The following is a 24,918-nucleotide window of genomic DNA, read 5'->3' as shown; positions in this document are numbered from 1 at the left end:
AGACAATCAGTTGAAAGTTCTAACATTATTTCAGTTTGAGAAATTTTCAGAAACTACTTGCATGAGTTAGCCATATTTTGTTGGCCACTTCATGCACTTTTTCTCATGTGAGGTGTCATACAAGTTTTATGACACCTCCCTCAGAAATGATGAGTGCTGGAATATGGCATATTGATGGTCCTTTTTTTCATGCAGGTGACATCTGTCCATCTGGTCACTACTGTCCATCTGGTAGTCCAGCTGGTGTAGCCTGTCCACCTGGTACATATAGTAATACCACAGGCAACATGGACATCTTTGATTGCCTTAATTGTACAGCTGGTTACTACTGTGAAGGCTATGGTAATAACGCAGAGACGGATCAATGTGATGAAGGTTACTACTGTCCAGGAGGACAAGATGTTGCAGCCCCAAGTGACTATATGTGTCCTCAAGGTAAGGTCCATATCTCAGTCTTCCTATGAATGTTTAGTTTCGATGTCCCAAAGCTTTCCAGTGGGGCAAACTGATATATAATATATGTTATATGGGGGGGGGGGGGGGGGGGGGGGGGGGGGGGAATACTTAACAGTGATGAGGGGTGCCAAAACAGAATTTTGTTCCTGAGCAGAAATTTACCTTTTTATGAAGTCTTTTCCACCAAATAAACTCACGCAAATCAGCCGAACTCAGTGTGGGGTGTGTGTGTGTGTGTGTGTGGAGGGGGTTGGGGGTCAGAAGTTGTGATGGGTACGACCTTTAGCAATGATTGCTATATGTCAACAGATAGTTAGTAGAGAGCCTGCATGTTGGATGAAAAGTATAGGAAAGATATTTAAAAAATGTATAATACTTATATTATTAATATTTTGAAGATGTGTCAAATGTTAATTGAATATCTTTTGTAAATTTTCTTTTGACAGGTCACTATTGTGAAGTAGGCAGTATAGAGCCAGTACGATGTGAGTCTGGATATTACCAAGATGAAATTGCTAAGGCACAGTGTAAGGTCTGTCCTAGGGGATATTTTTGTGACAATACCTATGAGCCTGTTGTGTTGTTCCAAAACTCCACGTGCCCTGTTGGTCATTACTGCCCAGAAGGTACCAAATATGCGTATGAGTTCAAGTGTCCAAGAGGTACCTTTAGTAATCAGTTAGGATTGAATGAAACAGATGATTGTAATCCCTGCCCTGGTGGTTATTTCTGTCCTGAGGAAGCCATGACCAGTTACACTGATTTGTGTTCACCGGGATACTTCTGTAGGAGGTATGCCGTGGAAGCAACACCTGATCAAGACGATAATGCTAATTTCTGCCCAGCTGGCTTTTTCTGCCCACAAGGTACAGATGAACCAGAAAGATGCCCACAGGGTACATTCTCTGACAACACTATGCTAGAGAGTGTAGGAGATTGTGAGAACTGTACCAAGGGGTACTATTGTGGTGATTTTAACCTAACTGGTCCTAGCGGTGAATGCTACGAGGGGTACTACTGCCCAGAAGGTTCTGACCGTCCTGATCAGATTGACTGTCCAAGTGGTCACTACTGCACCAATGGTACCTTTGACCCCACGCCATGTCCTGCAGGCAGTTTCAGCAACGAAACAAACAAAGTTGGTCCAAGTGGTGATAATGGCTGCTACTCATGTACTGGTGGAATGTACTGTGAGACTGAAGGATTGGAAGAACCCACTGGGTTGTGTGGAGAAGGGTACTACTGCCCACCGGGTACTGTTGATAGAGAACCAAGTTCAACGTTCTGCCCTATTGGACACTACTGTCCAGAAGGTGTGGCCTATCCTATACCATGTAGAAATAACAGTGAGGTAGGCATATTTCTTGAATTCTAACATACTTCGGAAGTATCTCAAGTTGTAGTTGTAATACTATTGGTATATAACATCTAAGATTGTTGTATATTACTCCTAAGTATACTGTTAGTGCCAACTTGTTACATTTTGGTCAGTGTTCAGTTTTAAAAAGCTACCCACCTCCCAGGCCAAGTGCAAGAATTTGTGTATCGTTTTCATCAGTTTATTATTTCACCTGGAGCATTCACACAGTGTTTGATGGCATTTTAAGTATAAATTTAACAGACACGACAGGTTCAGGTTCTCCTGTTTTTGAAATTAGTACAGCCCACCTTTCAAATTTCTTCTTGAAAGAGAGATTGCACCAAGTGGAGTGAGATTGGAGTAAGATGGCATTGGCATTGTATGTAATGACTAAAAATTTGAAACGTATTTCTGAGGCACATTTATGTTAATGAAATTATGAACACTTCATATTGTAGGTTAACCATACACATGCTGTTATGTGCTACGAATGTCCTGAAGGTTACTACTGCCCTCAAGCTGGTATCAAACAGATATGTCCTAGGGGGTACTATTGCCCACAAGGCACTGGTATCGATCTCCAGTCTTGTCCTAGGGGTACCTACAGTGACCAGGAAGGCAACTCTGAGCTGAGTCAGTGTAAACCATGTGATGCAGGCTATTATTGTGATGAGGAACATCTATCATCCCCAGCAGGTTTGTATAATATTGCATAACATATTAGCTAATTTGCATAATATGTAGTTATATTAGTTACTTTCTGTTGGCTTGTCCACTCATGCGCTACGAGCTCATAAATACCATAGGGAGAACACTATACAATTACAATCACGGAAAATGAAACAAATGTTGCCAAAATCTTACTAGCAATGCTACATTTTATCATCTGACTCAACCAAAATCTTACTATTACTGCTACATTTTATTGAGCCAGGCGATAAAATGTGGCAAAGTTAGTCAGAATTTGGTTGAGCCAGATGATAAGATGTAACATGGTTGTATCATTTTGTTGACCCAGACAATAAAATGTAGCAGTGTTAGTAAGATGATAAAATGTAGCAATGTTAGTAAGATTTTTGTTGGACCTGACAATAAAATGTTGCGGTGTTGTAACATTTTGGTGACCCAGACGATAAAATGTAGCAATGTTAGTACGATTTTTGTTGAGCCAGACTCGTTTTGATTCAAGTTTCAGGATTTTAATTGTAATAATTATGAGGAAAAATTGTTCCAGTTCCAATATTGTTTTGATAGTATTATGTAAATCTTTATTTCTTTACCGTTACCAGGTGAATGTGATGCCGGCTATTACTGTGTCTATGCTGTGGACAGACCTAAACCAGATGGTGATAATTCCACATCTGACCAAAACCAGACTTGTCCGTACTTTGATGGACACCAAACTGGCTATGGTGGTATGTGTCCCAACGGTCACTATTGTCCTCAAGGCAGTGTCTTCCCAATACCATGTGCTGCTGGCTCCTATGCACCCTATGATAGGATGGGTCAATGTCTTACTTGTGAAGCAGGTAGGTATCCATTGTCAATCAGTGTTTGGTGAGATTGAAGAATGTTATGCTCGATATGTATGTATTGTACATATCATGTTAGTATTCACTGGCTCTGTTTGATACAACCACAAAACCAATAAGAAACTGGACATGCTACACTCTAAGATATCCAGATTGACTGAATACAGCTTCTTGCGACACTTTCGCTGAATGAAATTAACTGAGGGTAAACATGTCTCAGATGGAATTTATATATTTTACTGATGTCATTACCTACAGGTTATTACTGCACTAATGGGTCATCTACCTACACTGATAAACCATGTCCAAGTGGTTATTACTGTCCAGAAGGTACAGAGTTTGAAGACCAGTATCCATGTCTAGCTGGAACATTTAACAATATGACTGGTAAAAGTAACGACAGTGATTGTGTACCATGTCTAGGTAAGTCGACCATTGCTACCAGGCCAATTAATATAGACTTAAACTTTGGTAAATTTTGTGTCAGCAAGTGTAGGACAAAGGTGTCAAGCACACCAAAGCCTTACTTCTTTTGAGCGCTTTCTTGAAATATGTTGAACCTGGGATTTGCATAAGAATCTTGAAATCACTTGAACTGAGAGTATTTTTTCTTGGTCATGTGAACTTTACAGAATTTGATGTGTCTGTCATTACAACACATTCCTGTCCATCGTTGAAAATGAACTTCTTTGCCAGAATTGGACTTTGGACCTATAGAAAGACCACTTGATATATTTTATTGTCAACTATTTTGTTTCAATTCCTTTAAGATATGTATATCTACGTAAAGTGGTTATTAGTGTACCATAAGTTGCCTACACCAACAATTGGTATATTTGCTTTTATGTCTGTCTGTCTGTCTGTCTGTCTGTCTGTCTGCCTAACCTTAAACTTTGCTGATGTTGATATGCCTTGTATTACACAAGGCTGCATCTCACAACAAAATCTGTCAAACAGAAATCACCTGTGTCAGAATTAGACTTAGGTGTCTCAGAGGGCAAAAGTTACTTTACAAATACTCATGTCTCAATCCTTTGTGTTCCAGGTGGTTATTACTGTGCTAGTAGTGGACTTGATTGGCCTACAGGACTCTGTCAAGGTGGTTACTACTGTGATGATAGCTCTATAACCGATATGCCAACAGGAACTGGAGGTGATGAATGTACAGCTGGATACTTCTGTCCGGAAGGGTCTCCATTGCCATTGCCATGTACTGGAGGTTACTATTGTGCTGATGATAGAATGAGTAATGTGTCTGGATCATGTGATGCAGGTAGGAATATTAAGTTACTACAACTGGCCAAAAATACTGATATGTTTGCTTGAATGAAATGAGCTAACGGAAGTCTTATCACCGTAACTGGTACAAAAGCATTGGATCCCAAAATAATTGCTATTAAAAGTATTATTAAAAATGGGATGTTGCCATTAGCATGCACTTGTGTCCCTATGTGTCCATCAATATCTTCAACATGCACTGTCCAAGTTCATTCAAACTTGGAACAAAGTTGACATACACATGTACAAAGTGACATATGTAAGAATAGTAAGTTGTCTGCATTTGTGTGTGCAAGCATCCGTATATATTTCCAGCAGGCATGGGACAGTTTTATAAACTTGGCACAAAGTTAGCATAGTAGATGTATATATGTACTAGATGTATGCATGTTTCATTGTTACACACTTTTATGCACTCTTAAGATCTTAATTGTTGACTGCTGTATGCTTCATTTTATGAATTGTATCTCTGACATTGTGTCTATTCTCTCCTAGGATACTACTGCCATTCTAAAGCTATTGTACCAAACCCTACCGATGGCAACTCAACTGGTGATATATGCCCAGAAGGGAGTTTCTGCCCTGAAGTTAGTGACTCACCAACTCTGTGTCCACCTGGTACATTCCTCAATAGTACAGGTAACCAGGAACTGAATGACTGCATACAATGTACCCTTGGTTGGTACTGTAGTGGTAGTGGTAATGCTGTGCCGACAGACCTGTGTGCTGAAGGATACTACTGTCCTGGTGGACAGTCCGTAGACACACCACCAGAGTACAACTGTACAGTTGGTAAGTCTAATATAATGTATAGTTATGGCTGTAACACATTTGTTGACTGGAAAAACAAAAGATTGTATAGTTTCAAGAATTGTGAGCAATATTAAAGAAGGTGACACTTGCTTCGGAGGATATTTGACTTCTATAACTTTTTTCTCTATCCAGGTCACTACTGTCCAGTAGGTAGTTCAGAACCACTTAGATGTGTGCCTGGAGAGTATCAAGATGAGATTGGACAGTATGTTTGTAAAGACTGCCCTCAAGGTTACTTCTGTGATAATACCATGGATCCTGTTGTCCTCTATAACAACTCATGGTGTCCAACAGGTAAGATACTACTATGGAAAATGTGCTAGCGTCAAACTAAGCTAGACACAAACTATGATAATTGCAAGTTAACAAGTATGTGAGTGTTGCCTTGGTGTTCACTCCTGGATCTATAGATATGATGATATAATAACCCTGTAATCAAGATGGTGTAAAACTGTAAGTCCCTAAACTTGTACCGGTACACTTGCAGATTATGGAAGTATAAAGAAAATAAAATAAATTCTACCCTAGTGTGAGTGTCATTACACCAACATCAAGAGCTAGCACATGTCAACATGTTTCAATAATAGTTTTGATTTGCGTCTATGTTACAACTCTGGTAATCCAGCCTTTGGTTTACTGAGATAGACACAAACTAAATCTATTGTTCTTCAATGCGGTAGATTACACAAGTATGTGATAGTGGTTCCTCTGTTGTGCAATTAGAGTGAAATAATTTGGTGTCATGATTTGCAGGATATTACTGTCCAGCCAAGACCAAGAGAGGTAATGAATTCCCGTGTCTACGTGGTACATTTAACAACCTGACTCACCGTACTGAGTTAGATGATTGTCAACCTTGTAGTGGTGGTATGTACTGTGAAACAGAAGGATTATCAGAACCCACAGGACCCTGTCAACCAGGTAATGATAAAAATGAATAGAAAATACTTATCCCAGCCAACAGGACCCTGTAAACTGTAAAATTGTAGAAATATGACTATCAATTACTTATCGAAGCCCACAGTATCTTGTCAACTACATAATGAGAAACAAAGCAGAAATTACATATCCAAGTCCACAGGGCCCTGTCAACCAGGTAATGCTAACAATACAGACAAATTACACTACCAAAGACCACAAGAGCCTGTCAGCTATGTAATGATAAAACACATTTCACAAGGTTTCCAAATTTCACCATGCCTGCTCATTTGACAGAGAGCAATATTTGTAATGTAAAAAAAGTTTTCCGGAAATATGATTTACGTTTTACCACATAATATCCAATTTTTATTTACACGATTTTGTGCCTGTCTGTCTGTCAGGTTACTTCTGTACGACTGGTTCTAATTCGTCAACCCCTGACTATGGGTCAGACAACAATGAATGTCCAGTTGGTTACTACTGTCCAGAAGGTACGGCCACACCACAACCATGTCCACCAGGAACATTCAATCCTGACATGAGGCTGACGGCTGAAAGTGAATGTAGGAATTGTACACCAGGTTATTACTGTGGACATTATGGTATGAACTTCACCGATACACTCTGTGATGCAGGTAGGTTGAGAGAGTTTTTGAACATACACATCCTTGACCTTGACATTGGAAATTCATTACTTATAAATAATTGGATATACTCTGCTCAAGAAAACTCAAACCCAATCTCTGAAGAAAAAACATGTCAAAGGTCAAATAGAGGTCCAAATGATATGCAAATTTCCATTTTAGAATCCAATATGGCTGCTGATTACAGTGTTATAGCTATAGGCAAATAAAAGATTGTTAATTTACTTTAAAACATTATGATGAATCCAAACGATTATATTATGTTGTATTTTAAAATGACCTGGAACAAGTTTCTCATATGGCAAAGTTTGGAAAGGTTTTAAAAACTTTGATTTTCAGTGGAATTTATCCCTGGGGACAGTTGAAATTAACTTTAGCATGTTACATGAAATAGAAAAAATGAAATATTTGAAAATAGAGCATGTGTATGTAATTGCCTTCATTTATTGTCTGTGGTTACGTTTGGCATTGAAGCACTAACCACTGTTGTTATATTCCATATTAGGCTATTATTGTGACTCAGGAGCTGACATAGCACAGTTTAGACAGTGTACACCTGGACATTATTGTCCTGAAGGCACTGATCTACCAATCGACTGTCCAGCTGGATTCTGGTCTAATACACCAGGTTTGACTGCTGAACAGGAATGCACAGGATGTCCAGGTGAGTTTCTGAACAAGATTTCTACTTTGAAGAGATACTTTGTGTACAAAATCAAATTAGCCATATAAAATTATATTTTTTTCACTTGCCAAAGATAAATACAATATTAGTATACAACATTAAAAATGATGATATAATAACTGTGATATTCTAACTAGTAATTATTTTTTTCATATTTCAGGTGGATTTTATTGTCCTACAACTGGCATGACAGTCGTTACTGAGACATGTTGGGGTGGATACTATTGCCCTGGTAATAACAGTGTACCAAACCCAGCTGAGTTTATATGTCCGGTTGGTATGGTGTGTCCAAATGGATCAGAAATATATGAGGTAAGGTGTCAAAGGTTAAATTTCAAAGATCATGGTGTTACATGTCATGTGTATGCCTCACAGGGAAAACTTTCAAGTGGAAACTTTGGGGAATCGTTAGAATGGAAACTAAAGTGGAAATTTGTAACATTAGGAAGTTTGCTAACAAATTATGTCTACATGTGATACAATTTATTTGTCTATTTAACGTCAACCAAAATGCCGATATATTTATGATTGGTGATTCACAATGGCTATCTCCATTACAAAGCATTTATAAAAGATTAAAATTTGATAATTACCAAAATCGAAGTATGTGTTGTGTAAATTATGTTGGGGTCTATGTAATTGATGAAGACTTGTTTGAATGGAATTTTAATTTGCAAGTATAGCACTTTGCTGACTAACTATTTTGTTTCACTCAAGAAGTTTTGATTTGATGAGTTCTCTTTATCAATTTCATGCACTTGATATCCTTTTATTTGCATTTTAGTCCTGTTCACCTGGCTACTTCACCAATTACACTGGAGCAGCAACTTGTGAGATCTGTTCTGAGGGATATTACTGCTTGCCAGTGGAGGTTCACAATGCCTCATTAGCATACCAAGTATGTCCTATGGGATACTTTTGTCCAACAGGTAAGTGTCAACATTACATGAAGAGTACTCAGTGTTCTCTGTAAACAGGGGGTGCAAGCTCTTGAATTTCTTCTGAACACTTTCATGATAAACTGAAATATCCAACTCAGTCACTTTTATCATCTGGCTCGACAAAAATCTTGCCAACACTGCTATGTTTTATCCTCTGGGTCAACAAAAAGCTTTCTAACTGCTACATTTTATTGTCTATCTTAAGAAATATCTTAGGAACAGTGGTATATTTTATCATGTGGCTCAAAAGAATCTTATTAGCATTGCCATACTATATCATCTTGCTTTACAAATATCACTGTTTGTAAGATTTTTACCTAGCCAGGCTGTTTTATATCAGGTTTCATGATTTTTGTTGTAATGACATATTTCATAGAAATGTATGTGATTGGTTACTGTATTATGTATTGTTGCATCTCCAGGTACTGGTTTAGACTGGCAATCCTGTCCAGCTGGTACATTCAGTGATGTAGAAGGACTAAGTGAACAAAGTCAGTGTAAAGCTTGCGATGGTGGCATGTACTGTGATTCTGTACATCTAACTGAGCCAACAGCCAATTGCTCAGCAGGTATGGAAATTAGAGTGTTTCACCTTTGAACCTTAGTTGTAAGATATCTACATTTTGCATTTTAGTGTTCTGGTTTTAGAAATGGGGAAATACAGCAAAAGTATTGACATTGTTGGAGGAAAGAAAAATGGTGGGATAAATAGCTGTTAGTATATCCATATTGTACCAGAGGCAACAGACTTAATAATGTGCATAGTTCAGTTGCATGGCATCTGAGAATTCATACAATTACTAGTTAGGAAAATATGAGATCTATGGCATGCACACATTTGACTAAATGATCATCTTTGGTAAAGAGAGAATACTCTCATATTGTTCACTTCACTTTCTCTATGTACATTGCATGTAAGAATGTATGAGTATATTTCTGTAATTTACAACCCTTAACACTGGAGTAAAGTACTTTCTATATTTGTAACACTTGTAGCATTTATTATATCAAGTGTACTCTTTCAATTGTTTTAATTGTAAGCAAAGTATGTGGCCTTGCTAAGTAGTAAACTGATTTCTGCTAACAAACAGCAGACTGATTGCAATGAATGGTAGCTTTCATATGTTTCTATGATAAAACAAGACTGTGAGAAAGTGTGAATAGTTGATAAAATATTGACTGTGTGTTTGTATTCTAGGTTATTACTGTACATCTGGGGTAGATAGACAGGATCCAAGTGCTAACAATGCTACTGTCATAGATGCATCATGTAGCTGTCCAGAACAAAGCTTCTTCAGAGGTAAGTCACCCTATGACATTCTGTTTGTGTTTCCTGTATACATTTTTGATTTCCATATTTTCCATTATCTTGACTACAGGATGATTATTATATCCACATCACCAAATCACTGTTATCACCCATTTATGTCATATATCAAATTACTGCCAGTTTAATTTCAGTGTTCACTTGCTCTGTTTGATACAACAACACATAAACAAATAAACAGTCTACACTTAAAGATAGGAAGATCACAATTTATTGCTACATTTTGTCCACAAAATAAAACATTTATCATATTGCAACTAGACGTAGAAAGTAAGGTACCAATGTTTTGAGGTGTGAATTTGGTGTCAGCATGGTTCATTTTATTTAGACAAATTGTCAAAAAAATCATATTCATTCAATCTTGGTGTTTTCTTAAATGATATCTGAATGAAATGGTAAGTATATAATATGCCAAATACAGCAATAATAGTTTTACTGTGTGTCTGTTGTCACTTGTCACAACTATGATGTCCACCATTGTGGCAGTTGTAACTCTCTCTTCTTTTATTATTAGGTGTTGGTGGTATATGCCCTCTAGGTCACTACTGTCCAGTTGGTACAGTTGTTCCCACTCCTTGTGAAGATGGTACTTACAGTGACATCGTTGGTAGATCTCTCTGTGAAGTGTGTCCCCAGGGTTATTACTGCCAAGCCAATGCAACAGAGTTTGCTAGTTTCCCATGCCCAACAGGTAATTAACCAGAATTATTGCCATTTTCACTTCTTTGAAATACTAAAATAAAATTGTCTACTTTGATATTGGCGTTCAAGAATAGTAGAGAGTCCTAGGAAGTTATTACATGGCAGCCATGTTTAGCATCTGAAACATGTACCTTTTATTCCTCACCTTTGAACTTTGTACATTTCTGACATTGACCAGAGAGGGTGCTCTTATGGCATTCAGGACCCAATGACTATTCAGGGGTACTTGGGTCTAAAATCTAGTAAAATCCTGTACATACATTGTACATGTACCATAAATTTGGTTTGAGAACCTCAGAAATATCATGGGAACTTAACATTTAAATTTTACTTACTTTATACAATGCTTAACAAAATCCAAGGATAATCTTATTCTTAATCGTAGTTTGTAATATGGAATATTCACATCATTGTATAACATGTTTTTTAATAATTTAAAATGGTTTCCTTGCCAACAGGTTATTACTGTCCAAATGGTACAAGGTATTCCACAGAGTACCCCTGTCCACCAGGTACCTTTAATGGACTGTTATATGGTAGATCTTTAGATGATTGCCAGGACTGTCCACTTGGCAAGTACTGTGAAGGCTATGGTAATAGTAACTACACTGCTGAATGTATAGAGGGCTGGTACTGCTCTGGTGGTTCAGACAGTCCCAATACAACCACGCATGGTGGTATATGCCAACCTGGATACTACTGTCCTCTTGGTGAGTAGAATTTTATAAGAAAATTGACTGAGATTAGATTTGAAGATTAATTTAATGAGAGAATGGAATTTAGTCTACATGTATGTTATCATCACAAGTATATAATGTACGTAGAGAGATTGACAAATAGACAGACATATAGACTTATAATATAAATAGACAGATAGATATATTAATCAATAGATTATGCATTTATGTACAGTACAGATACATACATACATACATACATACATACATACATACATACATACATACATACATACATACAGACAGACAGACAGACACACACACACACACACACACACACACACACACACACACATACATACATACATACATACATACATTTGTTAGCAATAGCACAAAGGGTAATATACTTCAAGGAACTCTATGTACGAGTACAATTGCACAGCAACATTACATTATACATGTACTCATGATGTCATCAAATCTCTGCATCCTTCCACAATACAGGTTCTGGTGCTCCCATTCCATGTACGGGTGGTGAGTACTGTCAGACGGAGGGATTAGCTTCACCAACTGATTCCTGTGCCGCTGGTTACTACTGTACACTGAAATCAGACACCCCGACACCCCTGGATGGAGTGATGGGTGATGAATGCCCAGCTGGGTTCTACTGCCCTCTAGGGTCACCTTATCCCCTAGCCTGTCAGCCGGGTACATACAGTCCTAGTAAACGTAATGAGAATGTCACTGATTGTATTGAATGCAGTCTTGGAGAATACTGTGGAGATTACAACATGACAGACACATCAGGTAAGATTATGCATAAAAAAATTGTATTTCACAAATCTAATATTTTGTGGCCTGGAACCTTTTAAATGTAAATGAAAATAAACCAATTTGTTAAAAAAACGCAGTAAATTTTCTTTCACATACATGACCACTTTTATCTTTTTTTTTTAATCCCACTACTGAGCAGCAATGAACCATTCATTAGCCAGTCGTTATTTCATGTTATATTGCCTCCTGTGGCTACATTCATATTTGCTTTGTTGTATATACACACAATTCTAATAAGCTTGCCATATTATTGAAGAATACTAAAATTTTCTAACCCTCATGTAACTTTCCATACTGGTCAAATTGAACACTGTTTTGTAGAATACACATGAATATATTTTACACCAGGTGACGTTAATTTTTGTCCAATTTATGTATTTTTCAGAATTGTTCCATGCCACACTCTCTGTGAGTGTAATGTGTATCATAAAGATTGATTGTAAAATGGCTTCCTAACACATTTATAGAAACATTGAAGATTTCAAGTTTTAATTTTTTTTTAAATTTGAAAAAATGATTTAAAATGAATGTATGTGCACATTATATTAACAAATTTCAAAAACACTTTATCGCACAATAATCAAACTTTTGTCCATTCTACAGGTAACTGCACACGAGGTTACTATTGCCCAAGAGGTCAGATAGTCCCTGACCCTCTGGAGTGTCCAGTTGGCTACTACTGTCCAGAGCAAGCCTTTGAGCCAATCCTATGTCCCAGTGGTACGTACCAAGACACAGCTGGTCAGTGGACATGTAAGACTTGTCTTGCTGGTTATTATTGCGATAACTCACTAGGTGTTGTGGTTATTAATGACACCATCAAGTGTCCAGCTGGTTTCTACTGTCCACCTGCTACAGAGAGATCTGACCAGTATCCATGTCCTAGAGGTACCTTTGGTAACGACACTGGCTATGACCAGGTGGTTGATTGTACACCTTGCTCTGGTAAGTTTGATTTTCTCATATTTCTGGACTGAAATTTAGTTTTACAGTGCCAACAGGGAGTGTTGACCCGAAGACTTTATGTTACATTGCACATTTTATGATCAAAGCTGATGATTTGGCAAGTTGATTTTGTTGTAACTTGCTCGATAAATGGCACCTTTACTGCTGAAAGCTAGGTGGATAATGCAGTTGAAGGGAATCTTACTAGTTGAATGAATGTAACCAAATCTTTTCCCTGAATTACTATCCTGTCATTACCCGATTCCTATTCATAGGAAATATAATTTATTTACATGTTTATGTATATTCATAATTATAATTAGGAACAAGACTTTATATAAGATTCACTTTGATTGGTTTAAATGATTACTACACAGGGGTGAACAAATCATTTTGTGAACTGGTGGTCCCCGGACCAGTGCCTTAAAAAATCCAGTGGTCCTGCTGAAAGAATTAATGGTACAAGGTAAAATTTGTGCAGGTCCGCCCCAAAAAATCGCTAGTCCCAGTGGATTTGTTCACCCCTGCTACATATGTACTTATCATGTCTGTTGAAGTGTACCTTTTATCATTGTCCTAAGCATTCCTATGTATTACTTTTCAATCACCTAGGTGGTTCATACTGTGAGCAGGTTGGCTTAACATACCCTACTGGACTTTGTGCTGCTGGATTCTACTGTAGACAGTATGCTAACATATCAACACCAAATTTAGGCTATGATGCAGATATATGTCCTCAAGGTAAGACAGTTTAACATCACAGACTCTACAGCGGTTATACCATTAATGCATGATTTCCCAAATGTGGAATCAATATCAAAATGACAATTTATTTATCCCAACAGTAGGTGTGCGTGCATACGTGCGTGCACATGCATGTATGTATGTGTGTATGTATGTATGTATGCTTTACCTGCTTTAACACTAGGGCACTCAGGCACTACACTAGCGGTGACTGTATGTTGATTTCCAAAAATGATTCGGATTAACAGAGTTTCTATCATTATTATTCCTAAACATTTTCATGATGAAGTTTCACATTTCTCAGTGTATAAATGTATAAGTATATCACTTGATAATATGCAGGTTGCAATATTACACTTACTGAAATTATTAATATCTTTACAGGTTCATACTGTCCAGAAGGTACAGCTGAACCATTTGACTGTCCACCTGGAACCTTTGGTGCTACAGAAGGACTTCACAACTCTAGTAGTTGTACACCATGTTTAGCTGGTCATTACTGTGAAAGTTATGGATTGACTGCTGAAGAAGGTAAACAAATTAACATTGTATGACTCAGGCTGCACCTGTGTGTATATGTATGCATGCATGTTTGTGTGTGTGTGTGTGTGTGTGTGTGTGTGTGTGTGTGTGTGTGTGTGTGTGCGTGCGTGCATGCGTGTGTGTGTGTGTATGTGCACATGCATGCATGCTTGCATGGACAACTTATACTTGAAGTAGAATGCTGCCTATTGCCTAGTTCATATATGTGACATTATTAACAATTAATGAATTGTTTTTTTCTTTACTTGATACAGGACCATGTAGTCCTGGCTACTACTGTCCAGTAGGTTCTGATTCAAGAACTAAAATCATTTGTACCAGTGGAGACTACTGTCCAATCCAGTCAGATGTACCAACACCCTGCCCAGAAGGCACATTTAACCCTTACCTAGGATTGAATAGTACAGACCAGTGTACAGATTGTACTGAGGGCATGTATTGTGATTTAGCAGGTAGGTTTTGTCACCCCATTTACTCAGAACTGCTCTCTTCCCAACAACTTTCAATTTGAATTCAAGTTGTGTCCATTGCAAATGGAAGTGAAAGAGATGTATTGCAGTGTACATATTTTTGGGGAAGTAAAAAAAGTCCTAATGCTTGACAGATCGAAAGCTCAATGCTAAAAAACTCTGACCTGCTTGCGTGTTATAACCTTTGTAAATCGATTGATATTAGTTGAGAATTGGATGAGAATAGACTATAACAGAAGACAAGAGAATCAGCAATTTCTAGTGATATTTTCCAACCTGTGATGTCATTTTGATATTTTTGTAGGTTTGGACAGCCCAACTGGTCCATGTGAACCTGGTTATTACTGTCCACCTGGTCAGAATTCATCCAGACCTGATGCCTATGAGTGTATTGTTGGAAACTATTGCCCATTGAATTCATCAGAACCCTTGCCATGTCCATATGGAACGTTTATGAACCATACCCATGCATCAGAGTGTTATGTTTGCATAGAGGGATGGTAAGTGATACTGTCTGTCTGTCTGTGTCTGCCTGCCTGTCTGTCTCTGTCTGTCTGTCTGTCTGTCTGTCTGTCTGTCTCTCTTTCTGTCTGTCTGTCTTTATAGCAATAATCTCTACACAGTTGTGTGACAAGCTATTTATCTGCCAAGTAGTGCTTACGAAAAAATATCCACTTGTGATATCACATATCAAGACACGTGAAACTTTTATTTCTATTTCCCAGTCAGTAATTTTGTAATCAATCAGAGTCTCAAAGTCTTCATCTAATGCCTTTAGAGTGAGAGAAAACTGGTTTATGTATGCAGAGAATAATACTGCCACATAACACAATACATATGAATTGTTGTACTATAGGTTCTGTATCAATGGTAGTTTGGTGACACCCTGCCCAGAAGGTTACTACTGTCCAGCAGGCACTGGTTTGGACTGGCAACCCTGTCCACGTGGTACCTACAATAATGAAACTGGTTTAGCTGAGGAGTCCGAGTGTAAGGCATGTGATGGCGGCTACTACTGTGATCATTTGGCTGCCATTGCTGTCACTGATAAGTGTGATCCAGGTGTGTTTTATCAATATGTAAATTACCTCAATTTTCCTAGAAAAGTATTTGATGACTGATTTGTGTTATCCAAGTGTTTGTATACCGTATGCAAATGACTAGAAGTTGAACAATGTGATTTGAGCATGTTCTCAAAGTAATTTCCCTGTTATCCCTTCTACGTTATTAAGATATTGAAAATTCACCAGATTTCCCCTTCCTGTTGGATTTCCCAACCCTTAGCGAAAAACACTAATATTACACAACATGAGATGACAACATGTATTACTAATTGATTGTGTGTTGTTGAATACAGGCTACTACTGTGAGTTTGGTGTTGATAGAGCCACCCCCAATGCAGACAGTAACATCACCCTTGTCAATGGTACCTGTGTGCTACCATTTGGTCAGACGGGTAAGGGAGGCATCTGTCCAGAGGGACATTATTGTCCACTAGGAACTATTCAGCCTGAGTTGTGTGGTGCTGGTACCTTTGCCAACTCAAGTGGATTAGCTGTGTGTTACGCATGTCCTGATGGATATTACTGTCCAGAAGGTAAGTTTTTTTAACCTTTTATACAACCTGGAACATGCAGGTAAAGCAATATGACTACATATTGCAATCATTTATAGCATTCATTCAAAGTGTAGTATATTGTTTCAGTTGCTTTAATCATCAGCACAGTATGTGGTGCCTCTCAACATAATCATTCTTTAACCAGCAGACCAAAGTACAGTCGACATCATATTACAGTTTTACAAATTTCATTTTGAGGTTTAACCATTTACAAAAAAGGTTGAAAAGATGAGTTATGGAAATAACCTTTGCTCACCCTGTGTAATTTATAAACAAAGAGAATTCATCATTTCACCAAGAATCTTCAAGTATCCAGTTTGATTCAATATCACCTCTATTACATCTTTCAGGTTCTGTCATCTTTGAAGACAAACCGTGTCCACCAGGCTACTTCTGTCCAGAAGGTACGGGAGCTGAGTTTGAAAACCCATGCCCAGCTGGTTCTTACTATAACGTTACCATGGCGAGGGATGTTGATGACTGTTTACCATGTCCTTGTGGATTCTATTGTGAATTAGATGGACTTGACTGGCCAACCGCACAATGTGACCCAGGTATGTACAGTACCCAAACAAACCTCAGTTTTACAACAAAAACTGGAAGCAATCACCTGAAGACTACATCATGCTATACTCTAATCTTAGATATTTTTGCCGTTAGAAAATATACTTATCTGATGTAACGAATTGTTACGAATTACTAGTATACAAGATATAACATATCACCTAAGAAATGTAATTAGTCAACTTTACTGATATCCTAAAAACTATAACTTTCACTTCCTTACAGGATGGTTCTGTAGTGGAAATGCCAGCACAGCTCAAAGTACTGACTATGGTGGTGAATGCCAACCTGGTGAATACTGCCCTCAGGGTTCATGCAGTCCAGTATTATGTGATCCTGGTAAATACTGTCAAACTGCAGGACTTGATACACCAACTGGTAACTGTACTGCAGGTGAGTTATGTGGTTTGTTATGATGCCCATAAAAGGAAATGAAAGAAAAACGAAATTGAAAGAAAAGCAAAGAAAATGAAATCAAATACAATGTTCTCCTGTAGTAAATTAATTCATAATGGCATAGAAGTGTAATGTTCTAATCAGGACCAGGACACTAGTTCATAAGTTTAATACATAGAAATTAGTATGATCTGTCTGTCTGTCTGTCTGTCTGTCTGTCTGTCTGTCTCTGTGTCTGTTTGTTGGTATCGGTCTGTCTGTCTGATGGTCAGCAGTCTGTTCGTCTCTCAGCCTGTCTGTTTGTTTGTATCTGTCCATCCATCTGTCCATCCTTCTGCGTTTTTAGATAGCTAGCTAGCTCTCTATTCACCAGTATCCATGTTTTTCTCTTCCTATAGGTTACTACTGTTTACTTGGGGCATCTGATCCTACACCAACTGACAATACCACCGGTGCTGTGTGTCCAGTGGGTCACTTCTGTCCCGAGGGCACTCCAGACAAACAGCCATGTCCTACAGGAACCTACCTTGATAGTATACAGAATGATGAAGAAATTGATTGTATTGATTGTATAGAGGGTGACTACTGTCCAGGTGTGGGAAGAGAGCTTCCTATTGGTCCTTGTAACCCAGGATACTACTGTCCACCTGGTCAGAATCAAACAGCACCCCCTGATTACAGGTAGAGTTATTTAAACTTGTTTTAATATAGGGAGGGAGGGAGGTGGGTTGGAAGTGCATGTGTGTGCCTGTGCCTGTGCCTGTGCCTAGCTGTGCCTGTGGCTGTGCCTGTGCTGAAGATTTTTCTTTAGCATTATTTGAAAATGTCACAATGGCATTCAAGATAATCATAGTTCAGATCTTGCCCAAGGACTTTAGCTATTCAGAAAGAAATAGTGGTGTGAATCGAAAACCTGCAACCAAGCTGACCACTCTAACAATTCAACCATTATGACTCCATGGATCTAATGATCTTCAGAAACTACATGTCTTGCCTAAAAACATAAATGCAATGTTTGTCTTTCTACCTCCACAGATGTCCTATTGGTCATTATTGTCCTCTAGGATCTGACGACCCAATCCGTTGTGAGAATGGAACCTATCAGGATGAAGAAGCTCAGAGTTCATGCAAGATTTGTCCTTCAGGATATTTCTGTGATAACACCATGGATATTGTGGTACTGAATAACGACACTACTGTCTGTCCAATGGGTTATTACTGTCCAGATGGTACTAGATACGCAGTTGAATTCCCATGTCCCATTGGAACATTCAACAATCTCACTGGTAGGTGAACAAAATGGTAGTAAGTTAAGGGGCCAAGTAGTGGTGTAAAAGTTAATCTTCTCTCAACTAGGGGTACACAAATAACTATAGATTGAGCAAAACGGGCATTTGATTTTTTTAAAACCTTGCAATTCTGGAAAATCATTCACTGATTTTGCGTCACATACATTATTTGGGATTGCTGAGAAATACCTAAGTTGAAACTTAATCTTCATGCATTGTTCAGTGGTTTAGAACTTGGTAGCAATCTTTAACTTTAAGGGGAACACAACTGCAGGGAATAAACAAATTTTAATAAACTTTGTGTATTCTTGCGAGCCACATAATGATGTCACATAATATACACTATGTATATTTGCTGAAAAACACTGCACTGAAACTTGTTCCTCATTGATTGTTCAGTGGAGGTACTTTCCGTAGTATTCACTTCGTTTTTTTATCTCTTATTTTTTTGTAGGACTGCGAGAAGAAAGTCAATGTTCACCCTGTCTTGGAGGTTACTATTGTCCAATACCAGGAATGGTGACACCACAAGACCTGTGTACTGCCGGATATTATTGTAAACAATATGCAAATATCTCTACCCCAGACCAAGGTAAGACATTCCTTTAGACGTTTGTAGTGTTAGCAGTAACTAGCTATAGATATCTCCACTTCAGACCATGTTTTACTACCAAACTAGAGAGACTATAGGATTTCAGGTAGGTTGCACAATGTGTTTTACATCTTACAAATGATTTTTCTGTTGCAAATTACACAAAACAAAATGCAGGCATATAGCTTGTACATATAAAATGATACATTTGATCTCACTGTGCACGCAAATCAACATCACATGGAGAAAAAGAAAATTCCAATTCAAAACTGTATATCCAGAAATATCAACCGGAACTATGAAATGTTTTATTTCAGGAATTGATGCCAATATATGCCCAGAAGGTTACTACTGTCCGGAAGGTACAGCTGACCCAGAACCCTGTCCTAAAGGTACTTATGGTAACATAACTGGGTTAGAGATGGTTGAAGACTGTGTACCCTGTCCAGCTGGTTATTACTGTGCTGATATACATATGACAGTTACAAGTGGACTATGTGATGAAGGGTAGGTCCCAGAAATGTATTTTCTATCATTAAAAGCCCTGTTAATTTGTATTAAGGTTTGGACTAGAAGACAGTTGTCTGGTGGAGATGTTGAAAAAAGTTGATCCAGAACAAAAGTATGATCCTATGTAATCCTTACGAATCCCCTGGTGAAATAACACAAATGTGAGAGCCTGGGATTGAAACTCTGGCCTTTAAATGAATGAATCTGTTTGACCTTTATGATCCCACTGATGTGATAATGCTGATTTAAGATTCAAACTTTGACAGTAACACTATACCACACTAGTAGATACAACATGGTAGTTACTAGTAGTTCTCCAGCTCTAGTCATTTTACTACCCCAAAACTATGAATCTATACTATGAAGTTTGAAAACATTTCAGTTGTCACTGTTTTAAAACTTATACATTGAACACATTGTACACCAGACAAAACAAGTCTTTAAATCAGAGAGCTACTACAAACTGTCTCTTCTCTTTATTTTTTATGAAACATTTTCCTTCTGTGTCTATTTTAGATATTTCTGTACAGCTGGATCTTTTGACCCTCGAAATGAGTCCTGTCCAACAGGTCATTATTGTCCGGAGGGTTCAGGCTGGCCGACACCATGTCCAAGGGGCACCTATGTTAGTACTATGAATAGATGGAATGAAAGTCAGTGTGATTTGTGTGATGAAGGAACATACTGTAATGAAACTGGTAAGTAGAGAATACTGATTTTACCGTGCCTTTGCAGTGAATACACCATATTCCAATTACCAGAAAACAAAAGATTGTATGGTTTGGCCACTTGGGGTGCTGGCCATGTACAGAAGCAGTATTTGGCCTACCAGTGAGGGCAAGATTTGTTTGGATTGATTGGTCGGTTTATCCGTACCATTCAGAGATTGTGATCTAGTATTCCATGTCTAATAGCCTACTGATATTAACATTGTCTGTTTGTCTTGTGTTTGATTGGTAGGTTTGTCAGCACCATCTGGTGATTGTGATCCAGGATTCTATTGTCCACCTGGTCAGAGTGTGTCCAATCCACAGGAATACCCATGTAGTATTGGTTTACACTGTCCACAAGGTAGTCCCTTGCCCAAACCTTGCGAACCTGGTACTTACACCAACCTAACTCAGATGTCCGAGTGTTTGGAATGTCCAGCTGGATTCTATTGTGTTCCTGAAGAAGTTATAGAAGGTAAATCTTACTTACAATTGTTTTAAGATGTTTGGATTGTAGATCTTGCAACATAGTTCATTGGCAGATGTGTGAAGCATTTGGTTTGTACAGTCTGTTGCAAGTTAGTGTTCACTCTTTCTGTTTAATACAACCATTAGAAACTGTACATTCTACATTAAGATAGCAAGCAACTTCTCTAAATGAAATTAGCCATTTATTAAATGTATTGCTACTAGACACAGACATGCTGACACCAATATTTTGATGTCTGCATTTGATGTTTACATGATGGCACGTTAGTTCATTTCATTTTAGACACAAGAAACTGTATTCATTCAATCTTGTTATCTTAAAGTGTAGAATGTACAATTAATTATCGGATTCTGCATGGTTATATCAAATAGAGTTAATGAATACTAACTTGCAACATACTGTAGATCTTACAACGGGGTTCATCGGGAGAACAATGCTACACACTGAAATGCAAATGTGTATATGACAGATAATGAATCAGATGTGTTAGGTTCTATCTAAAAAAAATTAAAAATTAAACGAGAATATAAAATAAAATGTGCATATACATTTAGGTGTCAGCACAACTCATATTTCATATCACAATTAAGATAACTCATAATCCATATTTATCATCCCCATTACTCTAGGTAACTCTTCAGCTGGTCATCGTCGATGCCAACAAGGATACTACTGTATAGCGGGTACTGGGCGTAACTGGACTGCATGCCCAGCGGGTACCTATGGAGCCCGTTTTGGTCTAGAGATGGAAAGTGACTGCACAGACTGTCCTGGTGGCTTCTACTGTGAGGGTACTAACCTGACAGCACCCACTGCGGAGTGTGACGCTGGTTACTACTGTGTGTCAAGGGTCAACAAACCCAACCCAACACCTCTGAATGTCACAGTGTGTGATCTTGATGGTATGGCTGTATTTCGTTTGGGAAATTTTAAAGTTGATATTTTTTTATCTCAATTTTTTTTTTTTTTTTTTTTTTTTTTTTTTTTTTTTTTTTAGTTTTTTTTTTTTTAGTTTTTCTTCCTTTCCTTTGTATTTGTTCTGTGGACATTGTTTACATGCACTAAACATCATATCTAGATAACCAAATTTATACGATGTTCCTATCTCCTCTACTTAGACCAGGGGAAATTAATACAAAGTTGCAGCTGAAAACAATATCCTTGGCTAAATCTGACTACCAAATTTAAATTCAAACCCTGGCAGTATATATTTAATAATGAATATTTCATCACTCTTGCTTCATTTTGTATTTCCATATATGGTAATACCCATTTCTCAACAACTGTTCTTTTTTTTTCGTGATAGGTGAACACACAGGTATAGGTGGTATTTGTCCACTTGGCTATCACTGCCCCGTAGGTTCTGAGTGGCCAGTAGGTTGTGCAGCAGGAACCTACCAGGACCAGGAAGGAATGGATACATGTAAATCGTGTCCAGCTGGGTATTACTGTGAGAGTAATTTCACTACATATATGAATACTATCTGTCCATCTGGCTTCTACTGTCCACTGGAAACTGAGTATGATCACCAGTACCCATGCCCTCAAGGTTCATTTAATAACCTTACAGGTAAGAGAATAGTTGTGTTGAACTGTAATGACTGTAAAGACAACATTTTTAGCTCCGCTGTCAGCGAAAGCTGAAAGCGTAGCTTTAGGTATAGGTGGGTATTGAGGTATAGAGAGTAGAGTGAATCATAGGTGTCCGTCAAACTTTTATATTTTTACTATCTACTCCATAAGTGACAGTCGGAATTCTTCGATATTTGGTGTGCATGTTCCCTGGGGGGAGGCTATTCAGATTTGTTCATGCCAAGTTGATCTGTGCCATTTTCAATTTTTTATGATTTTTTTTTCATAAAATGTCATTTTCATCAACTCCTTGAAAACCTCTTATTAGATTGCTTTGATATCTGGCGTGTTGATGCGCAGGGGGTAGCTTACTCAGATTTGTTAATTTCAAGTCAGCACATCCTCATTTTTATTTTTTATGATTTTTTTTTGTAATTTGAAAAAAAAATGAATATGTTAATGAGCATAATGACCGACGCCATATTGGAAATCAGTCGACGAGACTTTAAGTAAACTGCCACTTTTCAAAAGACACTATTGACGTCAAACAAGCAATGTAATATGTGCTATAGTCATAATTCTACGCATTGGGCGCCCAAATGACAAGCGTTTGTTCGAAACAGGGTTGTAAACTTCAAATCCAATTTTGCACCCTTCTACATTATCAGCCAATCCGCAACATCCTCATTTGCATACTCTATCCTGATTCGACCAGAAGCTGAAGGTGACCTCATTCGACCGAGCGATTTTCCACAGCAACTTGAGTATCAACACAGGACGTTCTTAGTACTCACTAAAATCACACTTCAGACCCACTATAAAAGTGTGATGTTTTCAGATAACATGTAACTTGTGGTTAATTCTATATTGTCGTGCAATTTGGAATGACAGTGAACCAGAATTCAGACAACTTGCGTAAGGAAGGGCATGCCAGGCATGCGGCCGCGGTTGAAGTTTAAATATGGCCGACAGTTCACATGTAAAGTTAAACGACATGAACGTGTCTCGCCTTTCCAAAATGCAAATATTTGGCAAGTAAAAATAATTAAAATAATTACAACTTTAATTTGGCTTCAGACTTTGCATTAGGTTTTGCGTATCTTTCCCCGTTTTACATGTAAATCCGAAAAGGTTCTCTCTCATCATGTCATCAGTGTCAGTGATCATACCGCGCGGGGTAGTCCTCGGGTGCATGAGTCTGTATTACTGACTTGACTCTAAACACCGGAGGGGGAGGGACAATTGTCAGAATCGAGTCCCGAATTCCTCCGTATGCAAGCAGGACTACGTGCGGGGCTGCTTTGAGTACGAGCGAAGTGAGGCATGTTGAGGTACTTTGTTGAGAATTATAAATATTGCGAAATGTCAAGTACAAGGTTTAAATACAATGGAATGATGAAAAAAATGGCAGAGTCTGCTGACAGGCGCCGGTCACAAAAAACACTGTGAATTAAAATATCAGACGATGTACATGTATGTATTAATCGCCGACAATCCACCCGTATGCACGAGGGACTAACCCGGAAGCAAGTCGTTGTCAGCCATACGTTACAGTGGTAACATCGTCCGAGAAATCGCTGCGTTCAGAGTGTCACTGTCATTATTCACAGAATTGTTGTTTTCGAGTGAAAACCCGTCTTGAATTGTATAACTCTAACAAATGAAGACATGTCAAGTTATATTTTGAAAGTTGTATCGCTAGTTTGAGACGATTTTCTCACGTACTATAGTACTATCGAGGCTTACTTGGAAGTAGTAGGACCTTCCAGTTCATCGGGAAGTTTAGCCAGTCCGATAATTCTTTCTGGTTTAGTTTACAACACTTTTGATCACGCAGATTTTGTTGTTGTGATGAAAAGAAATTAAAAAAAGATCATTTCAACCATTTCGTTGTGTTTTCTTTGTGAAAGGTAACCGAACATGAACGAGTGTTACCACTGTAACGTATGGCTGAGAATGACTCTCTTCCGGGTACTTGAGATTGTCGCCGTACGGAAACTAAGATGGCGATTAATACATTTCTTCCCTATATATATCTACCACAACTAGAACAAGTTGAATGTTGTTGACTTTGTAAATTTGTTAGAAAATTGAAATTCAAATTGCCTCAAAATTATTTTAGATCCCTAGTTTATTTCATTCTTCATTAAAATTTTCCAGGGTTACAGCTGTAAGACACTGGAATTACTTAGAGCCAACCTCAAAATCCTCTTTTTTTCTTTTTCTTGTGTGCATTTCCCAGTCATTTTTTTCTGAGATTTTGTGCAATTTTTCATAACAGTAGATTTTTGTTATAAAATGG

At 38.0% G+C, this 24,918-nt stretch overlaps 1 protein-coding gene across 1 annotated transcript in view; it reads left to right on the top strand.

Moving 5' to 3' along the window:
* Nucleotides 1-24,918, top strand: part of LOC144439904 (uncharacterized) — a 144,919-nt gene that overhangs the window by 54,747 nt on the left and 65,254 nt on the right. Inside the window, exons 30-64 of the mRNA XM_078129136.1 lie at nucleotides 196-435; nucleotides 903-1,807; nucleotides 2,275-2,512; nucleotides 3,106-3,345; nucleotides 3,607-3,771; nucleotides 4,394-4,621; nucleotides 5,122-5,418; nucleotides 5,572-5,733; nucleotides 6,193-6,360; nucleotides 6,762-6,995; nucleotides 7,510-7,668; nucleotides 7,850-8,001; nucleotides 8,474-8,618; nucleotides 9,053-9,199; nucleotides 9,829-9,930; nucleotides 10,472-10,648; nucleotides 11,118-11,369; nucleotides 11,844-12,146; nucleotides 12,777-13,118; nucleotides 13,731-13,859; nucleotides 14,247-14,393; nucleotides 14,660-14,857; nucleotides 15,180-15,375; nucleotides 15,732-15,937; nucleotides 16,233-16,472; nucleotides 16,844-17,047; nucleotides 17,283-17,450; nucleotides 17,852-18,134; nucleotides 18,489-18,739; nucleotides 19,197-19,334; nucleotides 19,652-19,841; nucleotides 20,361-20,542; nucleotides 20,805-21,029; nucleotides 21,674-21,946; nucleotides 22,351-22,614. Coding sequence (XP_077985262.1) covers nucleotides 196-435; nucleotides 903-1,807; nucleotides 2,275-2,512; nucleotides 3,106-3,345; nucleotides 3,607-3,771; nucleotides 4,394-4,621; nucleotides 5,122-5,418; nucleotides 5,572-5,733; nucleotides 6,193-6,360; nucleotides 6,762-6,995; nucleotides 7,510-7,668; nucleotides 7,850-8,001; nucleotides 8,474-8,618; nucleotides 9,053-9,199; nucleotides 9,829-9,930; nucleotides 10,472-10,648; nucleotides 11,118-11,369; nucleotides 11,844-12,146; nucleotides 12,777-13,118; nucleotides 13,731-13,859; nucleotides 14,247-14,393; nucleotides 14,660-14,857; nucleotides 15,180-15,375; nucleotides 15,732-15,937; nucleotides 16,233-16,472; nucleotides 16,844-17,047; nucleotides 17,283-17,450; nucleotides 17,852-18,134; nucleotides 18,489-18,739; nucleotides 19,197-19,334; nucleotides 19,652-19,841; nucleotides 20,361-20,542; nucleotides 20,805-21,029; nucleotides 21,674-21,946; nucleotides 22,351-22,614 — 7,950 coding nt within the window. The remainder of the gene's footprint in view (nucleotides 1-195; nucleotides 436-902; nucleotides 1,808-2,274; nucleotides 2,513-3,105; nucleotides 3,346-3,606; nucleotides 3,772-4,393; nucleotides 4,622-5,121; nucleotides 5,419-5,571; nucleotides 5,734-6,192; nucleotides 6,361-6,761; nucleotides 6,996-7,509; nucleotides 7,669-7,849; nucleotides 8,002-8,473; nucleotides 8,619-9,052; nucleotides 9,200-9,828; nucleotides 9,931-10,471; nucleotides 10,649-11,117; nucleotides 11,370-11,843; nucleotides 12,147-12,776; nucleotides 13,119-13,730; nucleotides 13,860-14,246; nucleotides 14,394-14,659; nucleotides 14,858-15,179; nucleotides 15,376-15,731; nucleotides 15,938-16,232; nucleotides 16,473-16,843; nucleotides 17,048-17,282; nucleotides 17,451-17,851; nucleotides 18,135-18,488; nucleotides 18,740-19,196; nucleotides 19,335-19,651; nucleotides 19,842-20,360; nucleotides 20,543-20,804; nucleotides 21,030-21,673; nucleotides 21,947-22,350; nucleotides 22,615-24,918) is intronic.

This window comes from Glandiceps talaboti, chromosome 9, assembly GCF_964340395.1.
Source record: "Glandiceps talaboti chromosome 9, keGlaTala1.1, whole genome shotgun sequence".
NCBI lineage: Eukaryota > Metazoa > Hemichordata > Enteropneusta > Spengelidae > Glandiceps > Glandiceps talaboti.
The sequence above is the reverse complement of the archived record's forward strand: the minus strand, read 5'-3'. Positions and strand labels throughout refer to the sequence as shown.